This window comes from Macadamia integrifolia, chromosome 9 (assembly GCF_013358625.1).
Source record: "Macadamia integrifolia cultivar HAES 741 chromosome 9, SCU_Mint_v3, whole genome shotgun sequence".
Lineage (NCBI taxonomy): Eukaryota > Viridiplantae > Streptophyta > Magnoliopsida > Proteales > Proteaceae > Macadamia > Macadamia integrifolia.
Window position 1 is genome coordinate 2,946,042 of NC_056565.1, and position 14,339 is coordinate 2,960,380.

At 35.3% G+C, this 14,339-nt stretch overlaps 1 protein-coding gene across 1 annotated transcript in view; it reads left to right on the top strand.

Annotated features, from left to right (window-relative positions):
• Positions 1–5,485: 5,485 nt before the first annotated feature.
• LOC122088670 (probable leucine-rich repeat receptor-like serine/threonine-protein kinase At3g14840) overlaps positions 5,486–14,339 on the top strand; it is a 13,660-nt gene continuing 4,806 nt past the window's right edge. Inside the window, 16 exon segments of the mRNA XM_042657987.1 lie at positions 5,486–5,817; positions 6,516–6,690; positions 7,658–7,729; positions 7,837–7,905; positions 8,002–8,073; positions 8,916–8,987; positions 9,133–9,204; positions 9,329–9,400; positions 9,499–9,570; positions 9,704–9,775; positions 9,873–9,944; positions 10,727–10,798; positions 10,908–10,973; positions 11,156–11,221; positions 11,337–11,372; positions 11,528–11,571. Coding sequence (XP_042513921.1) covers positions 5,658–5,817; positions 6,516–6,690; positions 7,658–7,729; positions 7,837–7,905; positions 8,002–8,073; positions 8,916–8,987; positions 9,133–9,204; positions 9,329–9,400; positions 9,499–9,570; positions 9,704–9,775; positions 9,873–9,944; positions 10,727–10,798; positions 10,908–10,973; positions 11,156–11,221; positions 11,337–11,372; positions 11,528–11,571 — 1,264 coding nt within the window. The 5' untranslated portion in view covers positions 5,486–5,657.

Genomic DNA, 14,339 nt, shown 5'->3' on the forward strand with positions numbered 1-14,339 from the left:
AAAAATATTTTTTAAATATCCAAATCATCCCTGTAGAATATAATGACCATTACACCCATTAGAAGATAAAGGGTTATCTTCTTCACTTTCTAAATACCCTCCTTGATTTTAGTATTTTTTAAAAATATCCTTCAAGATTCTATTTCCTTTCTAATTTGATCACACGATGACTCCATCTTGTCCCAAGTTCACACACCTAGACTGATCCTTGGGAAGACTAGTGCAACAACCCAATGTGAAGACCTGACTAATCTTTGGGAATACTAGTGCGACAACTTAAGACTAGTGTAACATCCCATCGTGAAGACCTGACTAATCCTTAAGGAGACTAGTGCAACAACCCATGATTAAGAAGACTTTATGTGGTCTTAGGTTTTCTCCAAAATAAATTATCATCTAAAAAGGGTAGACTTATTTTCATTCATTTATAATCACAAAATCTCATGATTATGTTATTTTTTGGGTAAGAAATTGGATTATTTCTTTATTTATTGATGCATGTTCATTGTAAGACATCTAAATTACAAGCTTTAGATAACCAAGCAATGATAAAGGGTTACTAGACCATGGTCAATCTCAAGGGTAAAATTGTCAAAAAAAAAAGTCTAATTTTTATGAAAAATATGGGTAATATTGACAGATCCATACCATATAGGTGATCCTAAATCAATATCGTATTAATATCGACCAAGATCAATATAATATTGATAATTAAGTTCTTGCAGAAGACACAAACTTTTGGGCCAAAGTTTGCCGCACTGTTATGACTATGATTCTCTTAAGATTATGTTAGAGGATATACATTTGACATAGAAAAATTCATGGGCTTACCACTTGTATACATAAACTATATTTAGAGATTCTACCCAAAAAATATATATTTTAGAGATGTCTAGTTATATAACCCTCTTTTTGGGCTAAGGAAACAATGAGATCTGTAGCCATGAAAGCATGTGAAGCATCAAGGGATCCATCATTTGCACTCATGGCTGATTCAACCAAAAATATTTCACCCATCCCTCTTTTCATGATCCCCCACCAAGAAAAAGATTCATTGAACCACCACATATTTCTTATGCAAATCATCACATAAGAAGATCTTGTTTTGGGTATAATGATGAATTAAGTTACGACTATATGCAAAGGTCAAGACATTAATTATTATGTTTAAAGTAAAGCAATTGGATAGAAAAATCCTATCTCGTTGCATATGATGTTAGACCTAATTGGTAGTTTTGTCCATCCCAATAATAATTTAACAAACGCCATTTTATTTGTCTTTTGGAAAATATTCTGTTTCGATATGCTTTTGCTTTCAAAACAGAAACGGAAAAAACCAAAACAAGTGGATAGGGAGACTTACTTTTGATTCATCTATTACATGCATAGAATCTCATGCTTTGGTGATAGAGTATACCATTTGTCTACAGGGGTAAAATCGTCAAAAAATATTGACCGATTCATATTGATACCGGAGATCCTGGATTGGTATCGTATCAATGTCGGTCAAGACCAATACCGATAACTAAATCCTTGCACAAGACACGGCCTTTTGGACGAGAGATCAGAGAGTTAGCCACATTGTTTTTTTCTTTCTTTCTTTGCTAATGGTAGGTATCAAGACATTCGGCCTGACTAGTCTCACGGGCTTATACAGACTCCACAGCCTCATGGATTGGGTCATATCTGGTCATCGAAAGTAGTGAAGAGCACTAAACACCCTGTATGAGTGGCCCAAAGAGATAAGAGGAGTCAAATTCAAAACCACACATTTATTGAGATGAAGATCCTTTACCAACTCAGCTACCTCCTTCGACCTAACTAGTCACGTTATGATTATGATTCTCTCAAGATTATGCTAGGCGACATACATTTGACATAATAAAATTCATCGGCGGACTTAGAGATTCTACCCAAACATATATATTTTAAGATGTCTAGTTGTAATATAATTACAATTATTTTTCATTCATTTATTATCCAGGATCTTAAAGAGGGGTATATCTGAGAATAAAAGGACAGTTGTTAGTCGCTGACTCATATGACTAGGCGACACAACTAAACCGACCAGGAACAACCGTTTATAGACCGCCCCGGCTCGGACCATTTATTAAACGTGTCGGGCTTGAGCTAGACTATTTAAGCTTTTATTTCTTCCTGGCTCCAATTTTTTGATGATTTATCATATAACTAATTAATATAGGTTTATACTTTGATACATTATAACTTTTTCTTATTTATTGATAACAAAATCTAACTTATAAATCTATTATTTTTTGTTTAGGTTTTAAGAATTAGATTTTTTTTTTAATTTATATTTTCTTATATTTCATTGTAGTGGAGAATTATTTTTAGATGGGGTGGCAGGTTAGGGTATGTTTGTAGTTTTACCTTTTTAAGTATGAGATTTTTTGAGGGGTGTCCCTTTTAGTATAATACAATTTTTTTTTCCCAATGAGATACATAATGTATAAAATATTAACAGTTTTGATAATGACAAACAATATGAATAATATTTTCTCGATGAATTGGGGTTCAATTTGCAAACTCATTCACCTAGTCATGGGACCTGCCACCGACTATAGTGACCAAGGATTAAAGTATCGGTATCGGTCATAGTATCGATCGATCAAAATTAAGATACGTATCGGAAGGTATCGTATCGTATCGGAGATACGTTAAGATACGCTAAAGATACGCACATAAATGGATAGGAAATACTTTTTTATATACTTTTACATAAAAAAATAGTTAAAAAAAGTTATATATAACATGTATTATGCATAAACAGTAAATTGAGAGTATCGCACTAAAAATCCAAGATTTGTAGTTGTCCCATAAATGTAAAATCCTTGTTCCCAATCTTGATTTCCACTTTAGTTAGAGAGAAAAATGGTTGGCAGCAACTTTGGAACAAAAACACCTCAAAAAATTGTGTTTTTCTAAAAAAATTACCTATTTTGGCTATTTTATGATCGTATCGGTACGTATCGGTGTGTATTGGTTGATACATACCAATAGGCATCGATACGTATCGATACATACCGATACGTACCGATACATACCGAAACGTACATTTCACTTTAATTTTGAATTTTTCATAGAGTATCGGTTCGTATCGGTGTGTATCGGTGGTGTATCGATGTGTATCGTAAGATACGTATCGATACAAAAGGGTTTTAAAAATTTTATGTATCGTATCGATTAGTATCATATCAGTAAGGACCGATACAGATACGTATCGATCGATACGATACGATACAGACTGATACTTTAAACCATGATAGTGACTATAGTTCTTAAGGTGATTTGTGATGCTAGTCATCCTTTAGATTTGATGAATGGGGTACTGGGTTTATCTGTTATGATCACTAAGGTCGGCCGTATTTTTCCATTTCAATTCGGATCCTATTTTCTTCCCGGCTCCAATTATTGAGGAAGCAATGGCAATCAGCAATGCTCAAAGCTTTATCTGAAGACTTTGCTCCTCTTTTGGTGGAATTGAATTATAAAGTTGTTACCTATTTTCAAAGCTTCAACAATATTTCTGATTATTTGAAGGACATAATGAATTTAAAACCTTATTTTAAGTCATGTAATTTCTTATTCGTTCCAATGGAACAAACAATACAGTTGACCTCTAAAAAGTAGGGCAGTATCTCTGATTGTGTATAATAATTTGGCTCATTTATTATTGATGGATTAAGGACCAAAGTGATCTTTCTTTCATGAGTTTTTCATATCCATTTAAACAAATTTGCATTTGCCACCAAAAAAAAATAAAAATGATAAGTTATTTTAAAATTCAAACTTAAATAAATTTTTTAGGCACAAGAGAAGGAGCAATTAAAAGAAGATTTCAAGTTCTAAATAATATTATAAAATCCAGGCGTCATTAAGACACTCTCATTAAACATTAATTCCAAACCCACATTGGCCCTAAGGTTTAAAAACTAACCCATGTCTGTTAACTCTTATTTTACAAGATCCCATGCAAGCTGAATTAGGTGTGTCTGCTTATTGGACCTAAATTTGGATTTAGCATTAACAACCCTCAATAATCCCTTTTCATAATCTTACATCAAAAGGAAAAATAGCCAAGAGGTTACATGATTACATACTTACAGAGTGCCCATAATTGTTAATTTTTTTTTTTTTTTTTCAATCTTTGATTATTTCTAAAGTTGAAGAACCCATGTGATTGTTGGATAATTTAGATATGTGCTTACTGGCCCATCTTAGTGGTATTGTCCATCTTGTATAAAAATTCTAAATTGTCTGAATTCTTTAAAATAATTTGAACGCATTTATTGACATATGTTAAATTTGACTGAATTATAAGGTTGATCCTTGGTTAAATGAGGTGAACATGTAAATGTGACTCGAGGATCATCCAAATTGATGAATTCCTTTTTTCAAGTGCAAAGTGGTTCAATACATATTATTCATCCTGATAAGTTTTCTTATAATTGCCCAAATATTTTACACATAGCAAACCTAATGTGCCCAAATTTTGTGGAGGGTTAGACCTCAAAGTTCCTCACATGGAAGCCATGAGTTTCAGCCATATTGGACTGCAAGTAACAATCCAAGGGGGTAGTGCAGTTGGTGAGCAATGAATTTGGTACGAGTCGAACTTGGACGTCCTAAGTTCGACTCCCATTAGGCACACCTTGGGCCACTCACAAAGAGGTGTTTAGTGCTCTTCATTGCTTGTAGTGAAAGTTGAATGGTTCTCAACCCTGGTATGACCCGTTCCATGCGGTTGTGGGGTCAGTATGGACCTACAGGACTAGTCAGGCCGAAGGCCTGGATACCCATTATTAGCAAAACAAAAAGACCACAATTAACAAAATTAATTTATGATAATTTACAAAATCCAAGAAGGTGCATAAACATATATGGATATCTGAAAAATACAAGAATGCATGCATGGGTTGGTGGATATAAATGAGTCGTTATTTCATATTTGATTGAATTTAGGCATTATGAAAGATATTTGGCTAATCCAAGTCTAAATTGAGAGCAGATCAGGTTCTTATAGGAAAATCATTCTCATACGGTTCATCTGAGAAAAAACTCTGTGGTGAATTCTATCTGTGTAGATCAAACTGTATGAATTCTCATATAAGAACTTGATTCACAATAGTCTAAATTTAGTTACGTCAAAAACATTCTGATTACAAAAAATCGAAAGTAAAACTACATATATTATGACCCTCTCAGACCGCCCTCGCAGTGATGAATCCTTTGGTTTCTTTCCCTGTCTAAACGATTAATTTGGATAATTGGGATCAGAATTTTAAAACACTGCAGCCGACATATGATCATTTTTTTTTGGGGGACTAAAAGCCGATAAATGATAATTGGTAGTACGATTATATTACGAGTTTTCCTCCTCAACGACCCGAGTGGCACTCACCAACGAACCCTTAGCTTTATTGCCTTCTCCCCGAAGAGATATGAATTAAGTGGATATGAGCTCTCTCTCTCTCTCTCTCTCTCCCTCTCCTATGTTTAATGGTTGTAGGCCAGCCTTAGAATCCGACGAGCAAGAGACTCCAAAAAACGAGTGAATTGAAGTTGGAAGAAAGGTTGGGCTCTGCTGCTGCTGCTGCTCCTACCTCTTCAGTTTCTGCTCCTTCGGGTCCATAGCCATGGGGAGTTGCTGTTACGTTGAAGAATCGAGAACTAAGAAGAAGATGTTATTGAGAAGAAGCTGTGTCTCTGTCGTTGTTAGTATTTGGGTAATTAGTCTGAGCTGCTTTGAAGCTTTTGCATTCGGAGCAATGATCACTCGTCTACCTAATGATGAAGGTACGTATATATAAATCCAACTTCTAACAATAATTGTTCAGTACAATTGATGAACTGTGGTGTGCAAATATCCCATACTCACGAGGAGATCTCGAGTTTGAATCTTTTGGTTATTACCTATTTTCCTCCCTACCAAAAAAAAAAAAAAAATCCATCTTCCTCTGAAATTTTGAGATTCCTCCCCCTTTATATTTGTATCAGGAAAAGCTCAGAGCTTCTCCATGATTAATGGACAAACCCATTACTATACCGCCCTCTAGATAGATCTTCTATAAAACGACACCACCGCCGCCGCTGTAGAGCTTATTTCTTATGGTGGGCTGCTTTAAGAACAATTATATGTCTGAAACAGAAACTCCACCCGCAGCCAAGTCCGTCATGGATCATTAATTAATGGATTATATCAAAATATATGCTAATAACTTCAACTTTTCTATAACCATTGTTTTAAGTTGACTTAAAATGTGAAGGATGAAAAGGAAGCTGGCATTTTATTTCACTAATTTATAAATTTTCATGTTCTCCACCCTTATGGTCCACAGGCCATACAGAAAGTAGATGAGATCAATATTTGCTAACAATCAACCATTGAATATGTTCAGTTTTATTGTTTTTATTCAAAGGTAAACCTTGATTACATGCAGTCATATTTAACCCATGTGACAGATTATAATTAATATATAATTCATCCTGTGCAGTGTTGGCTTTGCATCAAATTGCAAAATCATTGAAGAAGACAGATTGGGATTTCAGTGTAGATCCATGTAGCAATCAATCGGGATGGGCAACGGCTAATCCGATGAAGGGATTTGAGAATGCCGTCACCTGCAACTGCTCCTCTGCTAGTGCCACTGTTTGTCACGTCGTCAGTATGTGAGTCTCTCTGATGGTTTGAAGCCAAGTAGCTGCAACCCTTGGTACCAGGTAGGGAAAATGGAATCCCCGGGCAGGTTTGAAAATACCCATTATTCCATTCCCTTGCCTGTCATCATGGGGTTGCAGCTATTTGATTGTAGATACTCAGGCAGCAACGAAATTTTTTCCCATGTTGAGGGCTACACCCCAAGAATCAATTTGAGTTACCTACATAGTTGGAGGTATTGGTATTGATATTGATATTGATATTAATATTGATATTGGTATTGGTATCACATTATCATTAGTCTCCAATATTGATATCATGTTCATAACGTATTTGTGAACCGGTGCAAACGAGGGGTCAAATCATATAAAAAAAAAACAAAAAAAAAGAAATGATAGAAAACTAAAGGTAGTTTTGTTTGATAATATGATGCATTTTGAAGGTGACTGATACCCAATCTAATACCATAAACTAAAACCATGGTTACCTAACTCAGCCTAAGAAAACCACTCTTAAACAAAATTACAGCTCAGGTTTGAGTTGGCCTCCGCCAGGTTAACTGAGGTTGGGGAATATTGTACCCTTTGCAGTGGGACCACCCACCACCGTAAGGCTTGGGTCCCACTTTTATAGGTAGAAACAGATTAAGGAATGCTCCAAAACAAAGTCTGTGCTCAACTGTCCAAACCTTATCTTTGGTATGTGATTCTAATCCGAAGCCCAAAAATGACTACCCAAATCAAGCAGAAGTAGGGTTTAGTCGAGGTCAAGCCCAACTCAAGTAGAAGTAGGGATTTTAGCAGAGTCCAAGCCCAAGACCAAGCCCAAGCCTAACCAAAATTGCAACCCATAAGCACATAGTACACTGGCAAGCGTATCTCAAATCTGAGTCCCACAATTCCACTGTGTGTGAAACCATTCATTATAGAAAGGAAGATTCACTCACAATCCTCAGTTTAAATGATCATTGAAATGCAGAGTTCTCAAATCTCAGAGTCTGCGAGGAATCCTCCCCAGAGAATTGGTGAAGCTTTCCTACCTCCAGGAAATGTAAGGATATATGAACTGCTTTTTGAAAAATAAAATGATAATCTTCTCTTGTTTGTCAATGACCCTTATTGCAAACCCATGTTCTCTCTCTCTCTCTCTCTTCACAGTGATCTCAGTCGCAACTACCTTAACGGTACAATCCCTGCAGAATGGGCTTCCTTACCATTGGTGAACATGTAAGCTCCCTCTTCCCTTTTGCCTCTATGTTAATCAAATTCAAATATTTTCTTCGTTCCTTGAAAACTGGGATTGATGGAGAGATATCCTTCCAGCTCCTTTCTTGGAAACCGATTGTCAGGTCCAGTCCCAAAAGAATTTGGGAACATCAGTACTCTCAGAAACCTGTAAGTTCTGATTTTCAACCCCCTTTACTTTTTGCGTAGACTCAAGGATTAAAGTATTGGTATCGATTGTCGTATAGGTCGGCCAAAATTAAGATATGTATTGGAAGGTATCGTATCGTATCGGAGATAGTCTAAAGATATGCACTTAAATTTATATAAAACACTTTTTAAACACTTTTGCATAAAAAAATTTATTGAAAAAATCTATTGATGATATGTATTATGCATAAACACTAAATTGAGGGTGTTGCACTAAGAATTCAAAGTTTGTAGTTGTCCCATAAATGTAAAATCTTTATTCCCAGCCTTTATTCCACTTTAGTTAGAGAGAAATATGGCTGGCAGCAACTTTGGAACAAAAACCCCTCAAAAAATCGTGTTTTTCTGAAAAATTACCCATCATAGCCATTATATGACCGTAACGCACTGTATCGATACGTACTGATACTCAACAATACATACCGATCGATACGTACCAATTGATACATACTGATACTCACTGATACGTACCAATCTATATATACCGAAACATACATTTCACCTCGATTTTATATTTTCCATAGAGTATTGGTACATATCGGTGCGTATCGTATTGTATCGTATGTATCGGTGTATATCGGTGATGTATCGGTGCATATTAGTCTATATCGTAAGATATATATCAACATGAAAGGATTTTAAAATTTTCATGTATCGTATCAGTGTGTATCGTATCGATTGGCTAAATTTAAGATACGTATCGAAGGATATCGTATCAATATCGGAGATACTTTAAACCATGTGAGTAGTTCAAAAATTGATTCATTATATAAGTTTCCACTTAAAGAAGTTCGAATTTTCAGGACCCTCGAAGCCAACCAGCTCTCTGGACCTCTTCCTCCAGAACTTGGCAATTTGGTCGACATAGAGAGAATGTATGCCTCATTCCTTTTTCCATTTCAACATTCCTCTTTGATATTCAGTTCTGGGTTTTTCTCGAATTTGATTCTTTTGAAGAAATTTATTATATTATGGAATGTCTGATTGGTTTTGTTGTTGGGATTACTTTGGTTATTATAGGCTGATTTCCTCGAATTACTTCACGGGGCCATTGCCAGAGACATTTGCAAATCTAACCAACTTGAGGGATTTGTAAGTTTCTACTTCAATGAACCTGTCCTGTCCTGCTTTCTTCTTTTTCTTTTTGGTTCAGCTTTAGAATTTAGAATTTTTATTTCTATTTTTTTTTAATTACTTTCCTCTTTGGTAAATGCAGTCGGTTAAGCGATAACAAGTTTACTGGAAAGATACCCAGTTTTATAAAGAACTGGACAAAACTTACAAAATTGTAAGAATTTTGGCTATGGAGTCCCCTCCCTCCCTCTTCTAAGGGCAGAATTCAAAATTTTCACTTTGTTGTCATTGCCTTAATTTTTTCAATGTCAGAGCCATACAAGCTAGTGGATTGGAAGGGTCAATTCCTACTGAAATTTCTGCTTTGGTACATTTAACTGACTTGTGAGTGAAAGCTTTTTCTTTCCATATTCTTTCTTGTATGTATGCTGTGGCATTCCTTTTCTTGTTCTTCACTGAAGCAACTTTAGGTAGTTAGCATGAGTGAAATTTATATTTATTTATTTATTTTGCTTAGGCGAATCAGTGACATAAATGGAACAGAAATGGAGTTTCCTCCATTGAGTAACATGACAAGCATGAATAAGCTGTGAGTTGTTTATATATCTCTCAAGATTAATTGAAGTTTGTGCCTTTCTGTCATTTTTAGCTGGTTGAAGTGACAATAGTTTGATTCCTTCTTTTAGAATATTAAGGAGTTGCAATATTATTGGACCACTACCTGATTATCTCGGTGAAATGGCAAAACTAAAAACCTTGTAAGTCCAACCCACTCTCTCTCTTACAGTCTTATCTCTTTATTTGTTGGAATCGTTTTTCCCCTAAATTTTTGTTTCCATTCTCTACCAAAGTTTCTTCTTTTGGTTCTTTCTCACCACACTACCTTATCCTTAACATGGATTTATAGTGTTTCATGTATTAGAGGATATTATGATATTACGATGAGTTCATAAAGGGTCAAATTGCTGTGTACACTGTGGATGAGGAGACTTGTTTTAAGCAGTGCTGTTAAAGAAAAATTAGTTACATTATCAAAACTCAATCTACAGTAAATTGTGGAATTTTAAATTCATACATTTGGCTTGTTTGACAACTTCATTGGTCATTATCTCAGTCCTTGGATCCTGAGTAGCAGAAGGAAGGTACAGCTGTGGGAGCTAAAGCTTTTCATCACATAAATGAACATAACAAATCTGGCATGAAGAACGAACTTAGGTGACATGAGATAAGATACTAAAGAGAGAACCTTAGAATTCAGGACCAAGTGGCAAGTCCTCACCGACTTTTACTAATATCTCTCTCATTTGCTCCTGTGTCTTCAATACTTAATTACACATTTTGATATGATGCTAGTTTGCTGAACTAAGAGTTTGTTTCCGGATATTCTTGTTGTAAACATTGCATGTGCCATGTTGAATTGGTGATACTCTTGTTCTTTATTTTTATATAAAAGTAATGAAAGAAATCAGAAAATACAATTCTCTTGAGAGATTTTTTTTTCAGACCAGAACCTTATTTTCACTTCTATTTTTTCATGCAGAGACCTTAGCTTTAATAAGATGACTGGAGAAGTTCCTAGCACTTCGGGTGGATTATCAAATGTGGATTTTATGTAAGTGAGTTTCTGCTGTAATCATCTTGTAATGAGTATTAATGGCAAGTTACCATGCTAGTTAGATCTGAAAACTGCGTAGTCACAAAACTTAATCTCTTGTGATTAGGTATCTAACTGGAAATTTGTTAACTGGTACTGTTCCTGACTGGATGATGAAGAAAGGCAAAAACATGTATGTTCTCACCCCTTTGATTTTGGTTTTGACTGGTAATTCCAAGATGATTATTAATTATTTTGTGATACCAATTGTAAATATTTGAAAATTAATTAAAAAAAATTTTTGATTTCAAATTATTGAGATTATACTTTTTCATTTACCAATTTGATTTTTCTATATGCAAAATTGATGTATAGTGATCTTTCCTACAACAACTTCTCCTTGGAAAGCTCAGGAGTATCTAATTGTCAACAGAAGAATATGTAAGTTTACATACTTGTAGTTTCAGCTTCTCTGGTACTATCCAGCTTCGTGGTAGTTTCTACTACTGGATCTTATTATTTGCCTCCTCTTCCATCACCCCCCCCCCCAACCCAGAAACTTGTTTGGAAGCTCTTCATTGGGAAAAAACTTGTAAGTTTCTATATTTCTTTTTGGTGAATCTGCATAAGAGGTTTTACATATCTTACATTTTTTTTTTTATTTGCTAATACTCAAATGCAAAAAAACATAACACAATGATATGGATATCATATTCTCAACTTGATATTGACCTTCTTTTGATCTAGAAGTGGAGTTGTTCCTTGCTTGAAGAGTTTTACCTGCTCACGAAGTAAGTTTTTTATTTCTTTATTTCTTTATTTTTTTTTTTTCAATAATTGGAATGAGAATATTACCTTAGTCCTGTTTTCAGTTAAAAAACTTGTTTAGCGGGCCATAGTATTGTTTCATTAACCCTTTTTCTTGTTGGAAGTAATGTGAGTGTAATGGAAATGAAAATTAAACAAAAAATAAAATTAAAAATTTTCTAATGCCAAAAATGACTTGCAACTAATTAAAAACTCACTAAATATGGTAATTAAATTTTACCTCATTTTTCAAAAAAATTGCTTATATTTGAATAGGAAGATATGATAGGGCTTAGGATTCTATTTGAAAAGTTCAGCTACTGTACTTGGTAAGATTTTAAGTTCATCTACTGTACTTGGTAAGATTTTAAGTTCATCACAGTAAATGAGTATAATTGGGGTGCAACCGGTTTTCCGTATTTTCCTCTCTACCTTGGTGCCTTAGCCAATGGGGCATTCGCCCCACCATATTGGAGGGTAGTTGTTCCCGTGATATGTTTCCTTCTCTCCTATCTTATCATATTCTTTTCTTAGTAACTTACAAGGTTTACAGTATTGGTTTCGCGTATCTTATTGATAGCCATGATTACTGATACAATAAGATACATACCGATACTTTAAACATGTCATATAATAACCCCTTTAAGAATACCGATACAATACACGATACATGTCATATTGATACCCTCCGATGCTGATATGATACTGCCGATAAGATACGATATAGACCAATACTTTAAACCCTGGTAACTTATCCTTTGTTCTGTTGGCGCAATGCTGGTGCTATAAGCATTTGGGTGTTAGAGGCGTAGAGCCCCGTCATTGTTTAAGAGTACAAAATTTCTCATTTTTTTTTTATATATTAATTTTACTTCCCTTCATTTCCCTTATAAGCTGGAGCCTATTATCGGAAGGTGAAGTACTTGATCCAATCCATTTTAAAGGCTACTGTGCCATATCAATTAACACATTCCCAAAGACAAGTGAATGGAGCAAAATTTTCAACGATGGACTTCCAACTCTCATATCTTTGACAAGATTTGGAAAGCCATCTACTTTGATGTTCGCTTCAAGCTTGCTTCTCTTCGTCCTAGACCTGTTAGGGATTTCCCAATGAATAGGCTCATTGTTGTCTCCTGGGGCCTTCTCCCCTCCATATTATCTCCCCCTCCTCCCACTATTTAGTTTTTGTTCCCTTGTTTTTGCTTCTCGGACTGTAATTGGCTAGTTGTGCCCCCTTTTGGGTTGTTGGCCCTTTGTTTTCATTTTTGTTACGGCTCGTTCTTGGGTGATCTTCTCTCCCCCCCCCCTTCTCCCTTGTATATTCTTCTCTCTTGGTGATGAATTATTTATTTGTCCAAATAATGATAATAATAATAATAATAATAATAATAATAATAATAATAATAATAATAATAATAATAATAATAATAATAATAATAATAATACTAACACTAAACACAATTAGAACTAAACCCAACCAATAAAGAAAATGTAACATAAGACCCCATATGCTATAATGCTTAACTCTCCCCCTCATGCTGGACTAGCTGGAGCATATATATCTCCATACCCTAGCTTGGAACAACCATTAAGAAACATGGGCCTGAACAACAGCTTAATGAACAAATCACCAAGTTGATTGTTGGAGTTAACAAATTGATTAGAAATGGTAGTTGACTTTAATGTGTTTAGTCTACTCGAAACCATATTACTTGCAATATAAATAGCAGCTTGATTCTCATAATACATCTCCATATGTTTAGTGTCTGAAAACCACAGGTCATGAATTAGTCACATTATTTCCGTTGCAGTATAAGCTATAGCCTCATACTCAGCCTCCGCACTCGACCGAGCCATTGTTGTCAGCTTTTTACTTCTCCAGGTAACAAGATTATCACCAATAAACTTATGGTATCCAATAGTAGTTCTATGATCACCACCATCAACAGCTCAGTTAGCACCAAAGTAACCTACAACATCAATATGACCATGACGCCTATAAATAAGTCCTTTTCCGGGTGCACCTTTAAGATATTTCAAAATGCAACATGTAGCATCCCAACGAACCTGCTTAGGATTTTCCATAAACTGATTAATAACACCAATTGTGAACAGAATATCCAGTTGAGTAACAGTTAGATGAATTAATTTCCCAACCAGCCACTTGTACTAATGTTTATCCTATAGTTGTCGAGCCATCACCTAGGTGACCGCCTTGGCATCGAAGTGCCTTGACAACTAGTGTCACCTTGGTCGCTTAGCTAGGCGTTTTGGTCCCCTAACGTCCAAGCCCCCTCCAATGCCTTGGGTTGCCGCAATGCTCTGACAACCATGGTTTATCCATGAATTTTTTGTCATCACACCCCAAGTTTCAAATGGGCATTCGTAGGATTATCCATAGGCTTAGAGCCCAACATGCTAGCCCCAGATAGAAAATCACGGACATATTTCCACTAAGACTAACTGACACCCTTGTTACTAGGAACAACTTCGATTCCCAGAAACATTTAAGCATTTCTATATCTTTCATTTGAAAATGTTGATGTACATATGCATTGATATCTTCGATTCCAGAAAATTCATTTCTAGAGATAACAATATCATTAACATACACAACAAGAATAACGACTTTGGCACTATGACTACAGACAAATACAGAGTGATCAGAGAAGCACTCTGTGAATCCACAACCACCGATAACCTTAATAAATTTATCAAACAGATACCGAGGGTTGGGGGGGGGGGGGGG